At 44.4% G+C, this 21,698-nt stretch overlaps 1 protein-coding gene across 1 annotated transcript; it reads right to left on the bottom strand.

Annotated features, from left to right (window-relative positions):
* Positions 1–44: 44 nt before the first annotated feature.
* LOC138927871 (titin-like) lies at positions 45–21,681 on the bottom strand. The gene is made up of 9 exons (XM_070284413.1): positions 21,068–21,681; positions 19,462–19,633; positions 17,381–17,672; positions 16,186–16,670; positions 16,032–16,123; positions 15,438–15,650; positions 845–15,376; positions 247–749; positions 45–50 (listed from the first exon to the last, which is right to left on the bottom strand). The coding sequence occupies exons 1-9, from the start codon at positions 21,117–21,119 to the stop codon at positions 45–47; spliced, it is 16,347 nt and encodes a 5,448-aa protein (XP_070140514.1). The 5' UTR covers positions 21,120–21,681.
* Positions 21,682–21,698: the final 17 nt, after the last annotated feature.

Below are 21,698 nucleotides of genomic sequence, written 5' to 3'. Positions count from 1 at the left end.
AAGGTGCACATTGTTAAAGTAAAAGAAATATCCTCAATTGCAAATTACCACTAATTAAGTTTGAAATTCGGGCATTGGATCAGTAGGTAGACTAGGTAGACAGCACTTACCTCGAATGTTGCGTGTAAATATTGGAGGAGTGCCAAATTTGCTTGAAGGTGCTTCGTATATAGTCACAAGACAGCTAGTTTCGACTTCTCCATTTTGATTGGACGCTATGCAGCGATAAATGCCAGAGTCACTCACTTCGGCCGATTTAATTTCAAGGCATGATAGTCCGTCGTTCAATGTTCTCCTGTACTTGGCATCGTTCTCGATGGGACTGTGGCTGTTCTGCTTGAACCATTGCACGTTCATATCGTGACCCGATAGACCGCATGTCAGCTTGAGGTCGCTACCCGAGGCCGTGTTCCGGTTGGTTAATTGAATGTCCACTGTGGGCTTGCGCTTGGCACTGCGCGACTCCTTTCGGTTCTTGTACTCCGAATCCATGGATTTGTATGTCTGCAGGATAACCGAATCAGCCAAGTGTTCAGATCTCTGAATTCTCTGTTCGGGTTGCTTCATAACGAATTCATCTTCGGTTTCTTTGGTTGGCAATTGGGGTTTCTTAACGGTCGGCTCTCCGTCGATTGGTTTTGTCTCTGCAGGCTTCTTTTCATTAACGAATTCTGGTTGTTCGCTTTCATCTTTCAAGGCCTTTGCTTTCTTGTCAGTTACAGTGACAGCCGTAGTTGATGGTTCTTCATCTGCAAAACGTTTTTAAAATAATAAAACGATATTAATAATTAATAAAAGGATATTATTTAGAATACATTTGCATATGTATTTTCTTAAAACTTACGGATACGAGAAGAAACCAAATCCTCCGCCTTTGCCAATTCATCCTTATCAGCACGGTTTTTGGACTTGGCTTTCAATGGCTGTTTTTCCGGTGATGGTTTATCCACAGGCTTCTCTTGTTCCGATTTATCTTCAGTCCCCTTCTTTGACTTTCTCTTTACGTCCTTTTCTGCCTGTTTCACAGACCCTGCTTTCTGTTCTCTTTCTTCACTTACAAGTTTCTCGGCTTCTTCAATCCTTTCTTCGGATATCTTTTCTGCAGCAACCTCAGAAACATCTCCCTTTTCGGACTTCTTCTTGATATCCTGCTCAGCTTGTTTTTGTTTCTCAGCTTCCAATTTCTGTTCTTCGAGAGTTTGTTTTTCCAAAGCCTTTGCTTTCTTTGCCTTAGATTCAGCATCCTTTACCTCAGGCTTCTTGGCTTCTTCAACCTGTTCTTCGGATATCTTTTCTGCAGGAATCTCAGAAACTTCTGCCTTTTCGGACTTCTTCTTAATATCTTGCTCAGCTTGTTTTTGTTTCTCAGCTTCCAATTTCTGTTCTTCGAGAGTTTGTTTCTCCAAAGCCTTTGCTTTCTTTGCCTTAGATTCAGCATCCTTCACCTCAGGCTTCTTGGCTTCTTCAACCTGTTCTTCGGATATCTTTTCTGCTGGAACCTCAGAAACTTCTGCCTTTTCGGATTTCTTCTTGACATCTTGCTCAGCATGTTTTTGTTTCTCAGCTTCCAATTTCTGTTCTTCGAGAGTTTGTTTCTCCAAAGCCTTTGCTTTCTTTGCCTTAGATTCAGCATCCTGTACCTCAGGCTTCTTGGCTTCTTCAACCTTTTCTTCGGATATCTTTTCTGCAGGAATCTCAGAAACTTCTGCCTTTTCGGACTTCTTCTTAATATCTTGCTCAGCTTGTTTTTGTTTCTCAGCTTCCAATTTCTGTTCTTCGAGAGTTTGTTTTTCCAAAGCCTTTGCTTTCTTTGCCTTAGATTCAGCATCCTTCACCTCAGGCTTCTTGGCTTCTTCAACCTGTTCTTCGGATATCTTTTCTGCTGGAACCTCAGAAACTTCTGCCTTTTCGGATTTCTTCTTGACATCTTGCTCAGCATGTTTTTGTTTCTCAGCTTCCAATTTCTGTTCTTCAAGAGTTTGTTTCTCCAAAGCCTTTGCTTTCTTTGCCTTAGATTCAGCATCCTTTACCTCAGGCTTCTTGGCTTCTTCAACCTTTTCTTCGGATTTTGTTTCTGCAGGAACCTCAGAAACTTCTGCCTTTTCGGATTTCTTCTTGATATCCTGCTCAGCTTGTTTTTGTTTCTCAGCTTCCAATTTCTGTTCTTCGAGAGTTTGTTTTTCCAAAGCCTTTGCTTTCTTTGCCTTAGATTCAGCATCCTTCACCTCAGGCTTCTTGGCTTCTTCAACCTGTTCTTCGGATATCTTTTCTGCTGGAACCTCAGAAACTTCTGCCTTTTCGGATTTCTTCTTGACATCTTGCTCAGCATGTTTTTGTTTCTCAGCTTCCAATTTCTGTTCTTCAAGAGTTTGTTTCTCCAAAGCCTTTGCTTTCTTTGCCTTAGATTCAGCATCCTTTACCTCAGGCTTCTTGGCTTCTTCAACCTTTTCTTCGGATATATTTTCCGCAGGAACCTCAGAAACTTCTGCCTTTTCTAACTTCTTCTTGATATCCTGCTCAGCTTGTTTTTGTTTCTCAGCTTCCAATTTCTGTTCTTCGAGAGTTTGTTTCTCCAAAGCCTTTGCTTTCTTTGCCTTAGATTCAGCATCCTTTACCTCAGGCTTCTTGGCTTCTTCAACCTTTTCTTCGGATTTTGTTTCTGCAGGAACCTCAGAAACTTCTGCCTTTTCGGATTTCTTCTTGATATCCTGCTCAGCTTGTTTTTGTTTCTCAGCTTCCAATTTCTGTTCTTCGAGAGTTTGTTTTTCCAAAGCCTTTGCTTTCTTTGCCTTAGATTCAGCATCCTTCACCTCAGGCTTCTTGGCTTCTTCAACCTGTTCTTCGGATATCTTTTCTGCTGGAACCTCAGAAACTTCTGCCTTTTCGGATTTCTTCTTGACATCTTGCTCAGCTTGTTTTTGTTTCTCAGCTTCCAATTTCTGTTCTTCAAGAGTTTGTTTCTCCAAAGCCTTTGCTTTCTTTGCCTTAGATTCAGCATCCTTCACCTCAGGCTTCTTGGCTTCTTCAACCTTTTCTTCGGATATCTTTTCTGCAGGAACCTCAGAAACTTCTCCCTTTTCGGATTTCTTCTTAATATCTTGCTCAGCTTGTTTTTGTTTCTCAGCTTCCAATTTCTGTTCTTCGAGAGTTTGTTTCTCCAAAGCCTTTGCTTTCTTTGCCTTAGATTCAGCATCCTTTACCTCAGGCTTCTTGGCTTCTTCAACCTGTTCTTCGGATATCTTTTCTGCAGGAATCTCAGAAACTTCTGCCTTTTCGGACTTCTTCTTAATATCTTGCTCAGCTTGTTTTTGTTTCTCAGCTTCCAATTTCTGTTCTTCGAGAGTTTGTTTCTCCAAAGCCTTTGCTTTCTTTGCCTTAGATTCAGCATCCTTCACCTCAGGCTTCTTGGCTTCTTCAACCTTTTCTTCGGATATCTTTTCTGCAGTAACCTCAGCAACTTCTCCCTTCTCTGGCTTCTTCTTGACATCCTGCTCAGCTTGTTTTTGTTTCTCAGCTTCCAATTTTTGTTCTTCGAGAGTTTGTTTTTCCAAAGCCTTTGCTTTCTTTGCCTTAGATTCAGCATCCTTTACCTCAGGCTTCTTGGCTTCTTCAACCTTTTCTTCGGAAATCTTTTCTGCAGGAACCTCAGAAACTTCTCCCTTCTCTGATTTCTTCTTGACATCTTGTTCAGCATGTTTTTGTTTCTCAGCTTCCAATTTTTGTTCTTCAAGAGTTTGTTTCTCCAAAGCCTTTGCTTTTTTTGCCTTAGATTCAGCATCCTTTACCTCAGGCTTCTTGGCTTCTTCAACCTTTTCTTCGGATTTTGTTTCTGCAGGAACCTCAGAAACTTCTGCCTTTTCGGATTTCTTCTTGATATCCTGCTCAGCTTGTTTTTGTTTCTCAGCTTCCAATTTCTGTTCTTCGAGAGTTTGTTTTTCCAAAGCCTTTGCTTTCTTTGCCTTAGATTCAGCATCCTTCACCTCAGGCTTCTTGGCTTCTTCAACCTGTTCTTCGGATATCTTTTCTGCTGGAACCTCAGAAACTTCTGCCTTTTCGGATTTCTTCTTGACATCTTGCTCAGCATGTTTTTGTTTCTCAGCTTCCAATTTCTGTTCTTCAAGAGTTTGTTTCTCCAAAGCCTTTGCTTTCTTTGCCTTAGATTCAGCATCCTTTACCTCAGGCTTCTTGGCTTCTTCAACCTTTTCTTCGGATATATTTTCCGCAGGAACCTCAGAAACTTCTGCCTTTTCTAACTTCTTCTTGATATCCTGCTCAGCTTGTTTTTGTTTCTCAGCTTCCAATTTCTGTTCTTCGAGAGTTTGTTTTTCCAAAGCCTTTGCTTTCTTTGCCTTAGATTCAGCATCCTTTACCTCAGGCTTCTTGGCTTCTTCAACCTTTTCTTCGGATATCTTGTCTGCAGGAATCTCAGAAACTTCTGCCTTTTCGGACTTCTTCTTAATATCTTGCTCAGCTTGTTTTTGTTTCTCAGCTTCCAATTTCTGTTCTTCGAGAGTTTGTTTCTCCAAAGCCTTTGCTTTCTTTGCCTTAGATTCAGCATCCTTTACCTCAGGCTTCTTGGCTTCTTCAACCTTTTCTTCGGATATCTTGTCTGCAGGAATCTCAGAAACTTCTGCCTTTTCGGACTTCTTCTTAATATCTTGCTCAGCTTGTTTTTGTTTCTCAGCTTCCAATTTCTGTTCTTCGAGAGTTTGTTTCTCCAAAGCCTTTGCTTTCTTTGCCTTAGATTCAGCATCCTTTACCTCAGCCTTTTTGGCTTCTTCAAGCTTTTCTTCAGAAATCTTTTCTGCAGGAACCTCAGAAACTTCTGCCTTTTCGGATTTCTTCTTAACATCTTGCTCAGCATGTTTTTGTTTCTCAGCTTCCAATTTTTGTTCTTCGATAGTTTGTTTTTCCAAAGACGTATCAAGATCAACCGCCTCTAAATCAGCTTTCACCTTGTTTTGATTCGAGCTTCCAATTAGGTTATTTAAGTCTTCGCAAATATCAAGAATCTTGTGCGTTACAGTTTTAATTTTGCCATTGATCACCACAGTATGCAGTTGGCTCTGGCTCTTCTCAATATAGTCGTATTCATTTAGCACTATTGTCTTGATTGCTTCAATTTGTGGTTTCAATATTGCAGTCTTTTCGTCTAAGAGATCGTCAAGAATGACGAAAATATCCATTAAATTCTGTTGCAAACTTATCATTCTCTCCGATGATTTGTCAACGTGTCGCTCGGCCTGAATTTTAACTGAAATTTTCTCCAGGTTACCCAGTTTAGGGACCAGTAAAGATGGCTTGGTAAACATGTTGCTGTCATCAATAAGTTGAATTGCGGCTTTGGTTAAAATCACATTCGTTTTAATTTCTTTAACATAGTTTTGCATTACTCTTTCAGCCGCGGCTGGGCATGCCTCTAAAAGGGATTCCATGAAAGACTCGAAAAGCTCTTTGTACTTTTTATCTTCGCTTGACTTTTCATCATACGTGTGCACTATATGACCTTTCAATTTAAATATAAAATTGGAGACCTCATCTATATCTTTAAGATTATTAATAATATCTCGACAATCAGCTACAATCAAGTTTAGGTCGTTCTTTTTACTGCCGCTGTTTATCGCAGCGGCCAACTCAGCGAAAACGTGTTTCAAAATCTTAACCAAATCTTCTTGGGATGGTTCTTGATCCTCCTCAATCTTCTCTTCAGAAACCTGATCGGCAGTGACCTCAGAAACTTCTCCCTGCTCGGACTTCTTGGCGACATCCTTCTCGTCTGGCTTCTGCGTTTTAGCTTCCAGTTGTTGCTCCTCAAGGGATTGCTTCTCCAAAGCCTTAGCTTGTTCAGCCTTAGCAGCCGTTTCTTTCGCCTCTGCCTTTATGGCCTCCTCAATCTTCTCTTCAGAAATCTTTTCCGCAGTGACCTCAGAAACTTCTCCCTGCTCGGACTTCTTGGCGACATCCTTCTCGTCTGGCTTCTGCGTTTTAGCTTCCAGTTTTTGCTCCTCAAGGGTTTGCTTTTCCAAAGCCTTAGCTTGTTCAGCCTTAGCATCCGTTTCTTTTGTCTCTGCCTTTGTGGCCTCCTCAATCTTCTCTTCAGAAATCTTTTCCGCAGTGACCTCAGAAACTTCTCCCTGCTCGGACTTCTTGGCGACATCCTTCTCGTCTGGCTTCTGCGTTTTAGCTTCCAGTTTTTGCTCCTCAAGGGTTTGCTTTTCCAAAGCCTTAGCTTGTTCAGCCTTAGCATCCGTTTCTTTTGTCTCTGCCTTTGTGGCCTCCTCAATCTTCTCTTCAGAAATCTTCTCCGCAGTGACCTCAGAAACTTCTCCCTGCTCGGACTTCTTGGCGACATCCTTCTCATCTGGCTTCTGCGTTTTAGCTTCCAGTTGTTGCTCCTCAAGGGTTTGCTTTTCCAAAGCCTTAGCTTGTTCGGCCTTAGCATCCGTTTCTTTTGTCTCTGCCTTTATGGCCTCCTCAATCTTCTCTTCAGAAATCTTTTCCGCAGTGACCTCAGAAACTTCTCCCTGCTCGGACTTCTTGGCGACATCCTTCTCGTCTGGCTTCTGCGTTTTAGCTTCCAGTTTTTGCTCCTCAAGGGTTTGCTTTTCCAAAGCCTTAGCTTGTTCAGCCTTAGCATCCGTTTCTTTTGTCTCTGCCTTTATGGCCTCCTCAATCTTCTCTTCAGAAATCTTCTCCGCAGTGACCTCAGAAACTTCTCCCTGCTCGGACTTCTTGGCGACATCCTTCTCATCTGGCTTCTGCGTTTTAGCTTCCAGTTGTTGCTCCTCAAGGGTTTGCTTTTCCAAAGCCTTAGCTTGTTCAGCCTTAGCATCCGTTTCTTTTGTCTCTGCCTTTGTGGCCTCCTCAATCTTCTCTTCAGAAATCTTTTCCGCAGTGACCTCAGAAACTTCTCCCTGCTCGGACTTCTTGGCGACATCCTTCTCGTCTGGCTTCTGCGTTTTAGCTTCCAGTTGTTGCTCCTCAAGGGTTTGCTTTTCCAAAGCCTTAGCTTGTTCAGCCTTAGCAGCCGTTTCCTTTGTCTCTGCCTTTGTGGCCTCCTCAATCTTCTCTTCAGAAATCTTCTCCGCAGTGACCTCAGAAACTTCTCCCTGCTCGGACTTCTTGGCGACATCCTTCTCGTCTGGCTTCAGCGTTTTAGCTTCCAGTTGTTGCTCCTCAAGGGCTTGCTTCTCCAAAGCCTTTGCTTGTTCAGCCTTAGCAGCCGTTTCCTTTGTCTCTGCCTTTGTGGCCTCCTCAATCTTCTCTTCAGAAATCTGTTCGGCAGTGACCTCAGAAACTTCTCCCTGCTCGGACTTCTTGGCGACATCCTTCTCGTCTGCCTTCTGCGTTTTAGCTTCCAGTTTTTGCTCCTCAAGGGATTGCTTCTCCAAAGCCTTAGCTTGTTCAGCCTTAGCAGCCGTTTCCTTTGTCTCTGCCTTTGTGGCCTCCTCAATCTTCTCTTCAGAAATCTTCTCCGCAGTGACCTCAGAAACTTCTCCCTGCTCGGACTTCTTGGCGACATCCTTCTCGTCTGGCTTCTGCGTCTTAGCTTCCAGTTGTTGCTCCTCAAGGGATTGCTTCTCGAAAGCCTTAGCTTGTTCAGCCTTAGCAGCCGTTTCTTTTGTCTCTGCCTTAATGGCTTCCTCAATCTTCTCTGCAGAAATCTGTTCGGCAGTGACCTCAGAAACTTCTCCCTGCTCGGACTTCTTGGCGACATCCTTCTCGTCTGCCTTCTGCGTTTTAGCTTCCAGTTTTTGCTCCTCAAGGGCTTGCTTCTCCAAAGCCTTAGCTTGTTCAGCCTTAGCAGCCGTTTCCTTTGTCTCTGCCTTTGTGGCCTCCTCAATCTTCTCTTCAGAAATCTTCTCCGCAGTGACCTCAGAAACTTCTCCCTGCTCGGACTTCTTGGCGACATCCTTCTCGTCTGGCTTCTGCGTTTTAGCTTCCAGTTTTTGCTCCTCAAGGGATTGCTTCTCCAAAGCCTTAGCTTGTTTAGCCTTAGCAGCCGTTTCCTTTGTCTCTGCCTTTGTGGCCTCCTCAATCTTCTCTTCAGAAATCTGTTCGGCAATGACCTCAGAAACTTCTCCCTGCTCGGACTTCTTGGCGACATCCTTCTCGTCTGGCTTCAGCGTTTTAGCTTCCAGTTGTTGCTCCTCAAGGGATTGCTTCTCCAAAGCCTTAGCTTGTTCAGCCTTAGCAGCCGGCTCGTTTGTCTCTGCCTTTGTGGCCTCCTCAATCTTCTCTTCAGAAATCTTCTCCGCAGTGACCTTAGAAACTTCTCCCTGCTCGGACTTCTTGGCGACATCCTTCTCGTCTGGCTTCTGCGTTTTAGCTTCCAGTGGTTGCTCCTCAAGGGATTGCTTCTCCAAAGCCTTAGCTTGTTCAGCCTTAGCAGCCGTTTCTTTTGTCTCTGCCTTAATGGCTTCCTCAATCTTCTCTGCAGAAATCTGTTCGGCAGTGACCTGAGAAACTTCTCCCTGCTCGGACTTCTTGGCGACATCCTTCTCGTCTGGCTCCTGCGTTTTAGCTTCCAGTTGTTGCTCCTCAAGAGATTGCTTCTCCAAAGCTTTAGCTTGCTCAGGTTTGGATTCAGTTTCCGTTACCTCAGGCTTCTTTGTTTCATCAATTTGCTCTTGAGATATCTCTTCCGCGGTAGTCACAGAAACTTCCCTCTTCTCAGTTTCCTGGTCGATATTCCTTTCATCTGCTTTTTGAGTGTGAGCTTCAAGTTGTTGTTCCTCCAAAGATTGCTTCTCTAATGATATTCCCTGATCAACAGTGTCTTTGTGTTGACTTTGATTTCCAAGAATATCTTTTAATTCTTCAGAAATATTAAGAATCTTCTGCGTAATAACTTGAACTTTTCCTTGTATGACTGCAGTATTTAGTGCCCCCTGAACTTTCTCAATGTAGTCATATTCACTAAGCAATAAGGTTTTGGTTTCCTCTATTTTTTGCTTAATATTCCCCATGTTTTCGTCTACAAGGTCATCAAGAATAATGAAAATATCCATAAGGTTTTGTTGCAAGCTGATCATTTTTTCAGATGACTTATCGACATGTTGATCGAATTGAATTTTTTCGGAAATACTTTCCAGATTAACCAATTTTGGCACTAGGGAAGATGGTTTTATAGACATGTGTTGGTCGTCAATTAGCTGAATTGCTGCTTTAGTTAAAATCACGTTGGTTTTAATTTCTTTTACATAATTTTGACTTATTTGTTGAGATGCTTCAGGGAAGGCATCGAAGAGAGACTCAATAAATGCTTCGACAAGTTCTTTGTCCGACTGCTCCTCTGGAGCCTTTCCATCATAAGTGTGAACTATGTGCTCTCTTAATTTAAATATTGATTTGGACACTTTGTTGCAGTCGTTCATATTTTCGATAATATCTTGACTTTCTGCAATAACAATCTTCATTGTTTCGTTCTCTGTGTCGCTACCAAGTGCTTGGGATAAGTCTGATAATCTTTCGGTTAACGTCTCTAAAATTGCTTCTGGAGAACTCTTTGGAGCAATAATCTTAGATGATTCTTCTTTGTCCTTTTCTTGCGCAGAATCCTTATCAACCTCACTAATTTTCTTATTATCCAAATCTGACTCTTTAATTAAGTCCTTTGTTGATAATTCCTGCTTGACCTTCTGTTCATTTATTTCCTTGATTTCTGATTTCGATATCTCCTCGGATTCTATTTTAAATGCATCTTTCGTTTCTTCAGATTGCTCTGCTTGCTGTTTATTTTCTGTACATTCTGAAACTTTTGTGGTAGGAACTATTTCTGCTTCCACAACTTTAGCCCTCTTAGGTTCTGGTTCAATATCTTCTTGGCTTTCAGCACTTTCTTCAGTCTTAAAGTCTGAACCTAAAACCGACTCAGAAGAAGAAATATCCGGTTGCTTTTGCAGCTCGTCAATGAAAACATTTAGTTTACTAAGCTTGTCTTGTAAAATATTTATTTGCAGGTGCAGAGTATCTATGAGAGTAACTTGTTTAGCTGTTATTTGTGTAAGTTGGGGTTGAGAAAGGATTTCCTTCTCGATTTGCACAAGTATGGCCTCCAGCTGAGTAATATCGTCCGTGTTTTCATCGAGCAAGAGGAGACACTGGGGATTATTAGCTTGAAGACCCTCTTCGATTTCGGTGAGGAAGGCTTTGCCAGACGAAACGCTTTCAATGATTTCGCTTATATCTATTGGCACCGTAGGTTCAACTGAAATCTGAGACAAAGCCTTTAATTCCGCAGTAATGGAATCCATTTCTTGCAGCAGTTCAATAACGCGAATGGTACTATCATTATTTTCAATAAAATCAAATACAGTTACTAAACTACTTTGCGTCTTTAAGAGTCCCCCCAAAATTTCATTGCTGACCTTTTCGCTGACTTCATTTAGGCTGCGAAAAGCTGCCATCAGGGTGGTCTGTAATTGTACAATTACCGCCGAAGACTTATCAATGTCAACGGTGGGGTGAGCGGCTACAGCTGCGATAGACTGAAGTAGATTTTCAATAGGCTTCCTCAGAGTTGAAAGCTTTTTATGATCAACTGCTTCTGGGCGGTCGCAATACAAAATGAAATTATTAAATGCCTTGGCAATTTTTCCAAACATTTCCTGTGCCAGCTGGGTCTCTAGAACTGGCAAAGAAAGCAATATATCTTCAAAGGCACTCTCAACGTTTTCCAATGAGTCCACCAATCCCGACTCATAAGTATGAACCAGAGATTCCTTTAATTTAAACATAGTGCGGGCTATTTGCGCTTGGGCCAGGACCGTTTCCTGCTGAACACCTTCCGAGACAAGAGCAGTTTGAATATTCTGTAAATCTGACTTTAGCTGCCCCATGATTTCGGCCACTTTCTGGAGTTCCTTGCTGGAATCAGTCTGTGTGACCTCGAGACAAGCCTCAAGCTGTTTAATGCCGCTTGCCACACCTTGTTGTATGTCGAATACCTCCACCGTCGCATCCTCTTCTACAACAGCCATCTCCTGAATATGGTCCGAAACAGTTTGCTTGTGTCCAACACTCTTTAGGTCAGAAATATCCTCCTGGGTAGATAAATCAGTTACATTTTCCAGCACCTGCATATCAATCTGTTCGCAGTACTGCCTAACTTCGCGGAGTGGAGTAGCCAGCGTCTTGAGCTTCGAAAGTTCAAGTTCAGGAAGGCTCTCGACGCCACTGTGGGCCATACACTCCTCCACGTTAAGGACACATTGCTCCAAGCTGCATACGGCCTCGGCGAAGGTGCCTTGTTGACTAGCCTCTGACAAAGGTTGTGCTGCTTCCACAAGGGCAGTTTCTTGAACCAAAGCTATGGTACTTTGCAGTTCCTGCATTTTGACAATGGCTTCTTGTACTTTCTGGGCGGCCACGCCGGCTAACGAGGCAACATCAGCATCATCGCAGTGCGAGAGAACCGAAGTTATCCCCTGATTTAAGTCGGACAGCAGGACAGCTACGGACAATTGTTGCTCGCCGCTGGTGGGTTCCACTTCTGGTTCTGTGGGCAAAGACTCTGCGGCTGACTTAAGCACTGAAACGTCATCCAAAGTCGACAAGTCTTCGACTGAGGCTCTAGAGGGCTTCAGGTTTTCAAGGACATGAATCAGACTTGAGAGGGGACTTGCTATGGAAAGCTTCTCCTCCATTAATGGCTTTTGCTGCTCCACAATGTCAGTAAACTGATTCAGAGCATTCAAAAATTGATTATCGGACAGAGTTGTTGCTGGACTGTCCAGGGCTTTAGCCAAGTCAGCAAAGCTTTTGCCACACTCGAAAAGTATTCTGGTTGTATTCGCCTCATTTACATCGAGAGTTGTCTCTGCCTCGCTAAAAGTAGCCAGTCCCTTGGCGATTTGCAGGATCCTCAAGAGGAAAACTTGAGCTTCATTGGCGGATATCTTTACCTTTTCGGATGCTTTTGCGTTTTCGCTAATTTTATTCAGAGTTTCCTGAAGCGTTTCAATGTTGCCAACGGCCTCCTCCAGAGACACCTTGGTTTCAAGAACCTTGCGAAGGGCACTGAAAGATTTATCATGCTGCTGTGAAGCCTTCTCCTCATCCTGCTGTATTTCCTGCTGCAAAATCTTGAACTCGTGCTCCTCGATATCAATGACTGCGTTTCGAATAATGCTGCGTATATTCTCCAGGGTGTGCAGAGCTTGCTGGTCGGGATCCCGAGCTGTTAGCATCACCCCGTGGCCTTTCTGGGTGTTCTCCTGCAGCATGCTCAAGGGCTCAATAAGATCGGCTAGAGAACCGGTCATGGACTTGACCTCCGTCTGCCGGATACAGTAGTTGAGCTCATCTACGGGACGCTTTAGTCTTTCAAGAAGATCCACATGATGAATAGAAATGTCTTTTTCCAGAATACTGCTAATTAAAGCTGATAGTTCATCCTTCAGATTAAGTAAACGGATTTTAACGTTGGATGAAAGTCTGGGCGAAATCCTTTCAATATTCGTTTCAAAGTGCAATACAGCCTGGGCAAATGACTGCAAAAGTTTTTGGGTATCTGCAACATCCAAGCCAGGCTCGGATCTGTGATCCTCCATCGGTATTGAGGCCTGTCCGCTCTCTAAATCCTGGCCCAGCTGCGCCAGACCATTTTGAATCTCCTGCAGAGGTGGCACCATCGATTCCACGGTGCTGACTGTGAGCATGCCACCCTCCACGCTGTCCGATTTCTCGTTGAGGATGACCTCCAAGCCCTTGTTAAGCTCGAAAAGGGGAGGCGTTACAATATCAAGAATGGCCATGTTTATTTTCTGTTCCATTGACTCGGTACCCGCCAGGGATTCGGTCTTGTCTTCAATGGACTGCAGGGTGCTCTGCAACTGCTTAATTGGCTCCACAATGCTCTCGAGTACTTTTTGGTGCACCTTCTTGTAGATCTGCTCCTCGGAATCCTCCAAAGACAACTCCATCTCCACACGTTCCAGTGCTTCCTGAATCTTTGCCACTGGCTGGCAAATTTCTTTCAAAGCGCTCGCTTCACTTGGCAAGTTCGCCTCCGAAATTGTGGCAAAGGATACGGAGTCCGGAACTTCTTGCATTTTCTCAACAGCTTCGGAAAAGTGTTTGGCTGCCTCCAGTTCTTGGGCTTCCTGTAGAAGCGCCTGAGACTTAATTGTGCCCTGCGTGATCTCCAATCCCTGCTGAATGTCATCAGCGGTGAGCTCAATTTGGGCACGGAGGCACTCAGACTCAAATTTCCTGCTGACTACCTTAAGCTCTTCCAGGGCTCGCTTCATCTGATCGGCCACGCTGTCGATAATGCACACACTGGTGCGCTGGATGAGCGTGGCTCCCGTTTCGTCAATCTCCACGCACTTTTCAATGACCTGCAGGCCCATGTGCAGCCGGCGGATATCCTCGTCCATCGATTGGATAAGGGCATCGATCTGTGACTCCCCGGAGTAGACCCTAAGTTTCGATTCGATTTGCTTGATCGGTTCTATGATATTGCGAATGATGGCAATGCTTTGATCTGCTGCAGCCGGAGTCATCATCATGGTGGATTGCTCCAGGACCTCATTCTCGACAGCTGTTAGATGATTCTGAATGACCTTGAGCAGCTTTGCCAGGGGGACCAGGGCCATGAGATTCTTATTGATTTCAGCTTCATCGGTAACTGCTTTTGGGTGCGACGATGGTGTCACTAAAAGTCCATCTCCCACGGCTCCAGAAATGTCTTGCAGTCGGGCATCGTCTTCTGTTGTCTTCGAAGAATCACTGTCTGTCGGTTTTTTCGACTTCTTTCTCTTTGGCGGGGCCACTGACTCTTTGTCCTTCTCCGAACTGGTTTGAGCTTCGACAGGTGCCTTTTGAGATGCCGACATCTGGGCGCTGGCAAAGGTCTGCAAGTCCGATGTTTCCTCCTCACCTTGGCTGCCCGATCCTGAGGCCTTAGACAGGCTAAAGAATTCATCTGTCTCCGTGGGCTTGGACTTTTTCCGCTTTCGAATTGGTGCTGATAGCGACAATTCCTCCTCCATTTTCTCAAAGGACTCCTGCACATATTGCTCGGTTTCCTTGTCAAATTTGCCCTCTCTGCCGGATGAGCCGTGCACTGTGATCTCCGTGATGGATATGTCATCCATATCAGCCTCAGTGCGCATATCCTCCTCTACGGTAAAATACTCGGGTGAGATGTCAATGACCACGGCCTCCATCAGCAGCTTGCCCGACTGCGAGGTTTCTTTGACAAATCGGAGCGGCGGCAGCTCCACAATGTTGTGCTCAGTCACATGTTCCGAGATCTGATCAGCATACATTTCCACAATCTTGAGGGCCTCTTCCTCAGTGAGATCGGGCGTTTCGTAAAGTGAAACGGAGACCTCTTTGCCGTCAAAGGAGAAGGATACATCGCCCTTGTCATCGATGGTAATGTCGCCAACGGGTGTTTCATACATTTGGGATGTGCGCTCCTCCTGAATGGTGGACAGCGAGTAGTTTCTCTGCAGTTCGTTCTCGCGCGGTTCCTCGTTCTTCTGCTGCTGACTCCTTTGGGCATCTTCAAAGCCCAGGAGTGAGGCAGAGCTGGCGACGATACCCATACAATTCCTTGCCTCGCAGGTGTAGGTGCCCAGACAGCAGGTGCCATCCTGGCCCGAAATGATGCGATGTATATCACCCGGCTTCAGTTCCACACCATCCTTGTACCACTTCAAGGCCGGTTGAGGGACGCCGATAACCTTGCACTCCAAATTCACGGCTCCCTCCTCGGTAAGCACCGCCCGGAGGCATTCAAGAAAACGGGGCTTCTTATAGTGACGCGGTATCTGCAGCTTCAGGAAGCAGGAAGTGATGCTGGTCCCAAAATCGTTGACAGCCACACACTTCCACTCAGCCTGGTCGACAAACTCAACGGCCTTGATGTCCAACAGCCAGTCCTCGTTTTCGCCGCGATAATGATTGTATCGTTCGTTCGGATCAATGGGCAACTCGTCCCGAAACCAGGACAGTATGGGATCTGGGGTGGCCTTCACCACAACCTTGAACTGGAAAGGTTCGTTTATCTTCGCATCCGTGCTCTTAAGTCCGGTAAGGAACTTTGGGGCTTGATTTTGGTTTTGGTTAGTGAACACCAGTCGCTCTTCGTCGGTCAGCTGGTTTTGGATATCCTCCACGGTGAGGACAGCGGTGCTACTGGTCTCTCCCATGCAATTACGTGCTATGCAGCAATAGGTGCCCAATGAGTTGGTACCCGTCAGCTGATACACGTCGCCTGGCTTCAATTCGTGGCCATCCTTAAACCATTTAAGCAAGGGTGTGGGAAAACCTACCACTTTACACTCGAAGGACACGAGACCCTCCTCGGTGAGCACGGCGCGAAGACTCTCCATGAAGCGGGGCTTGCGATAGTTCCTGGGAACTGTAATAATTTGGGTCTTAATAAAAAAAGCCACACTTTAAGGCCAACAATTTCCACTCACTGTCCATTGCCACGTTACACGATGAAATGCCCACACTGCCATCGAAGCTGGTCACCACACACTTCCATTCGCCGGCATCGCAGGACTCGGAAGGCTTCACCTCGATCATGTAAACGCCCAGGCCATCCTCGATTAGCTTGTACCGCTCAGCGGTCTCCACACGGCCTTCCGTATTGTACCAGCAAACGCTTTTGGGCCAGGGCGGAACCACCACTACGGGAGAGATGGGGGAGAACTTGTAAACAATCTGTGTACCGGAGAGAGCGTGAGCAGAGTGATCTCTCCGCTACGTCGTCTATGCTTTCTCTTCTCTCTTTGGCGGCGGGCAATTATCGGTTTTGTTTTGCTCGCCACTCGACGGGATGTTGATGACCCACCTCAACATACCAACCGTGCGATCGAGTTCAAGTTTCTGGCGCGCGGTCTAAAAACAACAAGCGCCGGCGAAGGCGGGAATTGGACCAAATTCGCCATTACGCACACAGCTCTGAGTGACCAAGTATTCCGAGTGTCCGAGTGCCCGAGAGAAGATAAACAAAGACACGTTGGCCCAGTGCCAGCAGGAGATCGGCAGCTAATGCTCCGAGTGCTCACCTTGACAGCCCAGAATGATAGTCTCGCCGATGTGGAGGCTCATGTCGCGCAGTTCGTTCGTGAATATCGGAGGCGGCGCATTGGCAGCAACGCTGCGGAAAGATTAGTCAGTAAGAGAGCTCCGACTAGAGACTCACCCCCAAAAGAGACTCACCTATCCGCCGGCTTGAGAGATCCCTCGCGGCTACCACGTCCTACCACATGCACCTTGGAGCTGGAGTAAGTGACGCCCATGCAGTTGCGCGCCTCGCACGTATACGTGCCCAGGCTTGTTGGATCATCGGCATTGGCTGTCAGGGCAAAGATGTCGCCGGCCTTGATCTCTTTGGAGTCCTTGAACCACCGCAGATGTGGCGTGGGCACACCCACTACCTTGCATTCCAGCGAAACGGTGCCCTGCTCCGTGAGCACAGCCCGCAGCTCCTCCACAAACTCCGGCGTCTTGTACGCCTTAGGAACCAGCACGTTTAGCGTACCCAGGCAGGAGTTGCGTCCGCCATAGTTCTCCGCCATCAGCATCCACTGGCCGCCATCTTCCATGGTCACTGGACTCACCTCGAGGTAGTGGAAAGTTCCCTCGTTGATCTCTGTTATACGATCACTGGCACACACCCGCCGATCATTTCGATACCAGGTGAGCTGGTAAAAAAGGAAAGGAAAATGGTTGTTTATGAAAGGATAATTTCAGTCAGAAGTTTGCAACGCAGTAAAGGAGACGTTTCCGACCCCATAAACCATATATATTCTTGATCAGCAGGGGAATCTTTCTAGATATGTCAGGAAGAAATCGATTTTTTGGCCATTTTTGAAAAATTTTATAAGGGGGTTACATCATTAAAATGTTTGATTTTGATAAAAAAAAGAATTTTCAAAATTTTTAAATGAAGTATGCAGATTTATTAACTGTAGAAAATCTTGCACAGAACAGTTTTCCGATTTAAAATTAATGCTCTTTTGGCCGAGTTATGATATTTTTAATTTTAAAAAAAATCAATAAGTTTTTTAATATAAAAAATCCGATTTTATAATACAAAATAATATTTTTCTAAGTCAAGGAATCATTTCCGACCCCAAAAACCATATATATTCTTGATCAGCATCAACAGGGGAATCTTTCTAGACATGTCCGGAAGAAATCGATTTTTTTGCCATTTTTGCGAAATTTCATAAGGGGTTACATCATTAAAATTAGCAAAAATGGCCACAAATTTTGATTTCTTAAAATTTTAAATTTGGTATGCAGTTTTTTTAAATTAATAGAAACTAACACAAAACTGCTTTCCGAGTCGAAATTAATGCATTTTTCGCTTAGTTATGATATATTATATTATATATATATTATATATTACCTTCAAATCTGTCGAGCTCTTGATCTCAGTGAGGAGACGTGTACGGGTGCCCACTTTTACAGAGAGATCGACGAGGCGTCGCAAGAACACTGGTGGATCGTCGCCGGTGGATCTGTCCTCCACAATGAGTTCCACGTGCCGACGCACCACATCCTGGCTCTTCGTCTTGGCGAACAGCGTGTAGTGGCCGGCGTCCTCCCGCTGAACATGCTCCACGGCCAGCTGTACGGCATTGCTGGTGGCCGTGATGCGGAAGCGATCGGAATTCTCGATGGGAACTTCACCACGGCTCCTGATAATACAAGATAATAACGGAAGAGAGTGTGCGTGAGTTTCAGATATAGTGCAATCCATAGGGAAATAACAGAATGGACAGCAAGGGATCACCTTTTCCTGTAGACCGAGGAGGCCGAGGAGAGTGTGCCATGGATTTGTTTGTGCTCATTGCACTGGCAGCATTTGGAACATCCGTTGCCCATGGCGTTTATATGGTTATATTACGCTTTTTACAACTAATATTCGGTTTAATTTTCACTTTAATTTTGCTATAGCCTCTCGGAATGTTGTACTAATTATCATTATTTAATTTTCCTTTTGATGGAGAGAATATAATTTAAGGGTTTCATAAAACCATTATGAGTAACTCATTATAAATTATCTCAAATCAGTTCAGAGTCTTCTGTTAGAAATTTTGATTTATTTTTTAATATTATTATTTATTATTTATTAATTTCTCTATATTATTTATACCACTAGCACGTGCAAACATTTACGCGAAACGTTTGATGCGTAAGAGCCGTTTATTTATGTGGCACTTATTATTGGCCAATAAACAGATTCTCAAACCAACACCAGAACCACCACACAAAAACAATAATAATAATACAAAAATGTTCTGAAAGAGAATAATGGCCAGAGTATTTCTGAATCGAAGCGAGAATGTTTATAAATAAATGCTCGAACTTGCTACGCTATTAATTGTATTTCGCATTCGGCCAGCTCGGAAGGAAGACAGAGCAGAAACCGCGGACTGCAATAATTTAAACGCTAGCCAGGCTAGTCAGTGCTTTTGCCAATTTATTTTTGGGCTGCGTGTTTTTTTTTTGATGTTGAGCGCTAATAACTTGTTGTTTCGCTGTCGTCTTCAACCGAAATCGAGAATTTTCAAATTGTTTCGTGTTTCCTTTGTGTGTTCTGTGCCCAGAATTGTTTTATTTATTTATCTGTTGTTGCCTCTCGCGGATATTGCCAAACATCTGACTCTCCTCTGTTCACCTAACACACATATCTCTCGTTGTTTCTACGCGCCAGGCGAAGGCGCATTATGTAATTTTCCGAATTTCGTTTGAAAAACTATTTTCAACAATTTTAGGGCATTAATTGGAAAAGCCGAAATTCCTTTCGCTGCCCCAACAACAGGCCACCGCCCCCCCAAAGGCTGCGCCAAAGAGGTAAACGTAGACGTAGTTCCGCGGACGCGACGCGATGCGATTTGTTAATACGTCTATATATAGCCGATTGTTACATATTTCGGGCACCGATCCCGAGGCCCGCATATGCCAGGTGCTGGCTGGTGCGACGTCCCGGAGGAATTCCACCGAAACTGATTGATTTCGATATGCATGTGATTTATTAAGTATGCGCCGCGTGGACACCCCGGATTCCACGCACCAGTACGTATACGCAGTGGTGTATATATATAGAACTCTCGTATAGCGCTGCTGAGGCTGCCTTTCTCGATGTCCGCCCGCTGGGCAACGGATATGTTAATGCGCCGATCGTCAAAGTGGAACTGGTCGCTCTAGCAACCTGGGCACCCAGAGATGAATGGGGGACGACTCTCTCGCTCTTTCAAGGGGCGCAGACGCCGATGGACCTGCTCTCCGTAGTATCTGATTGAGCGGATCCGTCGGAGGCAACCATGAAGGAGAAATCATATGTTAATGCGCAAAATTTTGGCATAATGCACACACACACACACACGGCCGGCCGGACGGAACAAGGACGGCAGTGATTCACGCGCACCGAATGCACAGGTAAGGCGAGAAAAATAGATTGGCTGCGAAAGATTTATGACTTACCATTCGAATTTGAAGGGCAGCAGTTCCTGCTCATCCTTCTCATCGCAGTCGATCTTTACGAAGAAGGTGGCGCGCTCGTTGGGGATGCAGCGGATCAGGGAGCTGGAGTTCTCGCTGAATGTGATGCGGGGTGGTCGGCGTTCGGACGACTCTCTATCCTGGCCAGGAGGTTCTGCAAAGTGGTCAGGCGGCGTTGATAGTACGTTAATTATAAGCGTGACTAATCGCTTTATAAGTTTCGCCGGCAACGGCGGCGGCGGCGGCGACGACTAAGGAACGCCCGCCGAACAAATTATCATAAATATTTGCGAAATGTCAAAAGTTGCCACATAAACAGACACATAGTTATGCCGGCAGCAAAGACGATGAAAGGGGGCAAAGAGATTCGACTAGGAGATACTCTCTAATCACGGGAAACTTTGATTGCTTTCCAGTCCTATTTATAATTTATTGTTTTATATATTATTGTTTTTTTGGCGAATTTTAATTATGTAAGCCCATATAAAATTTTACAACAATTTGTAATAAATACTTTCTGCCCAGATAGACTCGGTTGTTGATGTTGATCAGGAGTATATATGATATATAAGGTCGGAAGTGACTTCTTCCCTGCATTACTAGTTTCTGACTAAAATAATAACCTCATAGGGGTATGAAAATTTAAATATTTATCTATTATTTTGTATGCGTATTTTTATGAAAACATCAGGTTCATAATTTAATAACTAAGCCAAAAATGCATTAATTTAAATTCCGAAAACTGGTCTGAGTTAGATTTTATAAGGTTAATAAAATTGCATACAAAGTTTAAAAATTTAAGAAAACAAAATTTTTATAAATTTTTGACAATTTTGACGATGTAACCCCTTATAAAATATTTAAAAAATTAAAAATTTTTTTTTCCTTACAAACATGACTCAATCGACTCAGCTTTTAATGCTGATCAAGAATATATATGATTTAGAGGGTCGGAAATGATTCCTTCACTGTGTTCCTAGCTTCTAAATGAAATTATAAAACCCAACAAAGGTATGAAAAATATCTACCACGCGGAATAACAGCATCAAAATGAATTCTGATTTTATTTCGGTTTTGCCCTTCAAGGAACTTCTCCTATAATGTTTAGTGTTTGGTGTTTGTTTGTCCCGTGCACATTGCCATAACCTGCCCAAAACACCATCGAGTATTCGAAATATGCACTAAAAATAGTTCCAAATATTATTCATACGCCACCACACAACGGGCACTATTTGCTGCCAGCATGTCGAATCTTTCTGCATGGGGTAGCCGTGTAATCAAATGTGATTTGCACATAGTATACCGGCAGTTGGCCACCGCTCGGTCCTCGCCGGGGTGCGGATGACACTCGACCAGCGTTTATTCCAACGTACAATTATGAAAATTTCTCACACAAAAATTACGTAACCGCACTGGGGGCCGCCGTATCACGGCAAAGAAGAACAAGGGGAGCCAACGAAGACGGAGCCCGTGGCAGGCCATAAAAATAACGCACACAAATAGCCATAAAGTACATTGTTCGGGATCGGGAACAGACCGAGGGAAACAAAAAGGAGAAACTCTCGCTTTCCCGGCACCACTCGCTTACCCACTGCAACGGCATTCTCGTCCGCGGCATTGCCTGCTGGCGATCTTTCCATGCTCAGGTCTCACTATATAATTAGCCGCAAAACAGGGCAACTTTGGCATGGGCCGGGAATATGGGGCTTTGCGCTTTTCAGGACTTGTGCTGTGTGTAGGATTAGGGCGCAGTATACTTTTCCGAAAGCGATTTCTTTTTTTTTTTTATTATTTATATTTAGAACGCGCCGATGCCGCCGCACACAATCAACGTTAAAAAATTTCGTGAATTTTTTCGTTTCCGAATCACTGAAATGAAATTTTCCGCTGGTAATTACGCGTATTCGTTGGGCACAATGGCTCGGAAAATGTGCAATTAGGATATATTCACATTTTCGACTGCGATGCAGCGGATTACATAGCCATATTCCTCGATTTCAATTCCAATTCCAAGTCGAAATCCACCAGGCGCACTCACACTCACAAAGATTGACACATTTGGGGGAACACACAGAGATGTTCTTTTCTTTTCTATATATAAACAATATGTACAACACAGCGTCGACGTCGAGGGCGCGCACCACGTCCAGCAGACACCTCCTGGATCTCCGATCGTTTTTCTCAGACTAAACTGAACTGAGCAGACAGATCAGCAGCAT

This window comes from Drosophila kikkawai, chromosome 2R (assembly GCF_030179895.1).
Source record: "Drosophila kikkawai strain 14028-0561.14 chromosome 2R, DkikHiC1v2, whole genome shotgun sequence".
Classification (NCBI taxonomy): domain Eukaryota; kingdom Metazoa; phylum Arthropoda; class Insecta; order Diptera; family Drosophilidae; genus Drosophila; species Drosophila kikkawai.
This window is presented reverse-complemented; position numbering and strand designations above follow the sequence as displayed.

Excerpts from the sequence above, each read along its gene's own strand:
- LOC138927871 (XM_070284413.1), bottom strand. The coding sequence starts at position 21,119 with ATGGAAAGATCGCCAGCAGGCAATGCCGCGGACGAGAATGCCGTTGCA. Across the intron at positions 15,651-16,031 it reads TATCATTCTGGGCTGTCAAG|TGGTGGTTCCGCCCTGGCCC; the intron begins GTGAGCACTCGG and ends TCTCTCCCGTAG. Across the intron at positions 15,377-15,437 it reads GTGTAACGTGGCAATGGACA|TTCCCAGGAACTATCGCAAG; the intron begins GTGAGTGGAAAT and ends AAATTATTACAG.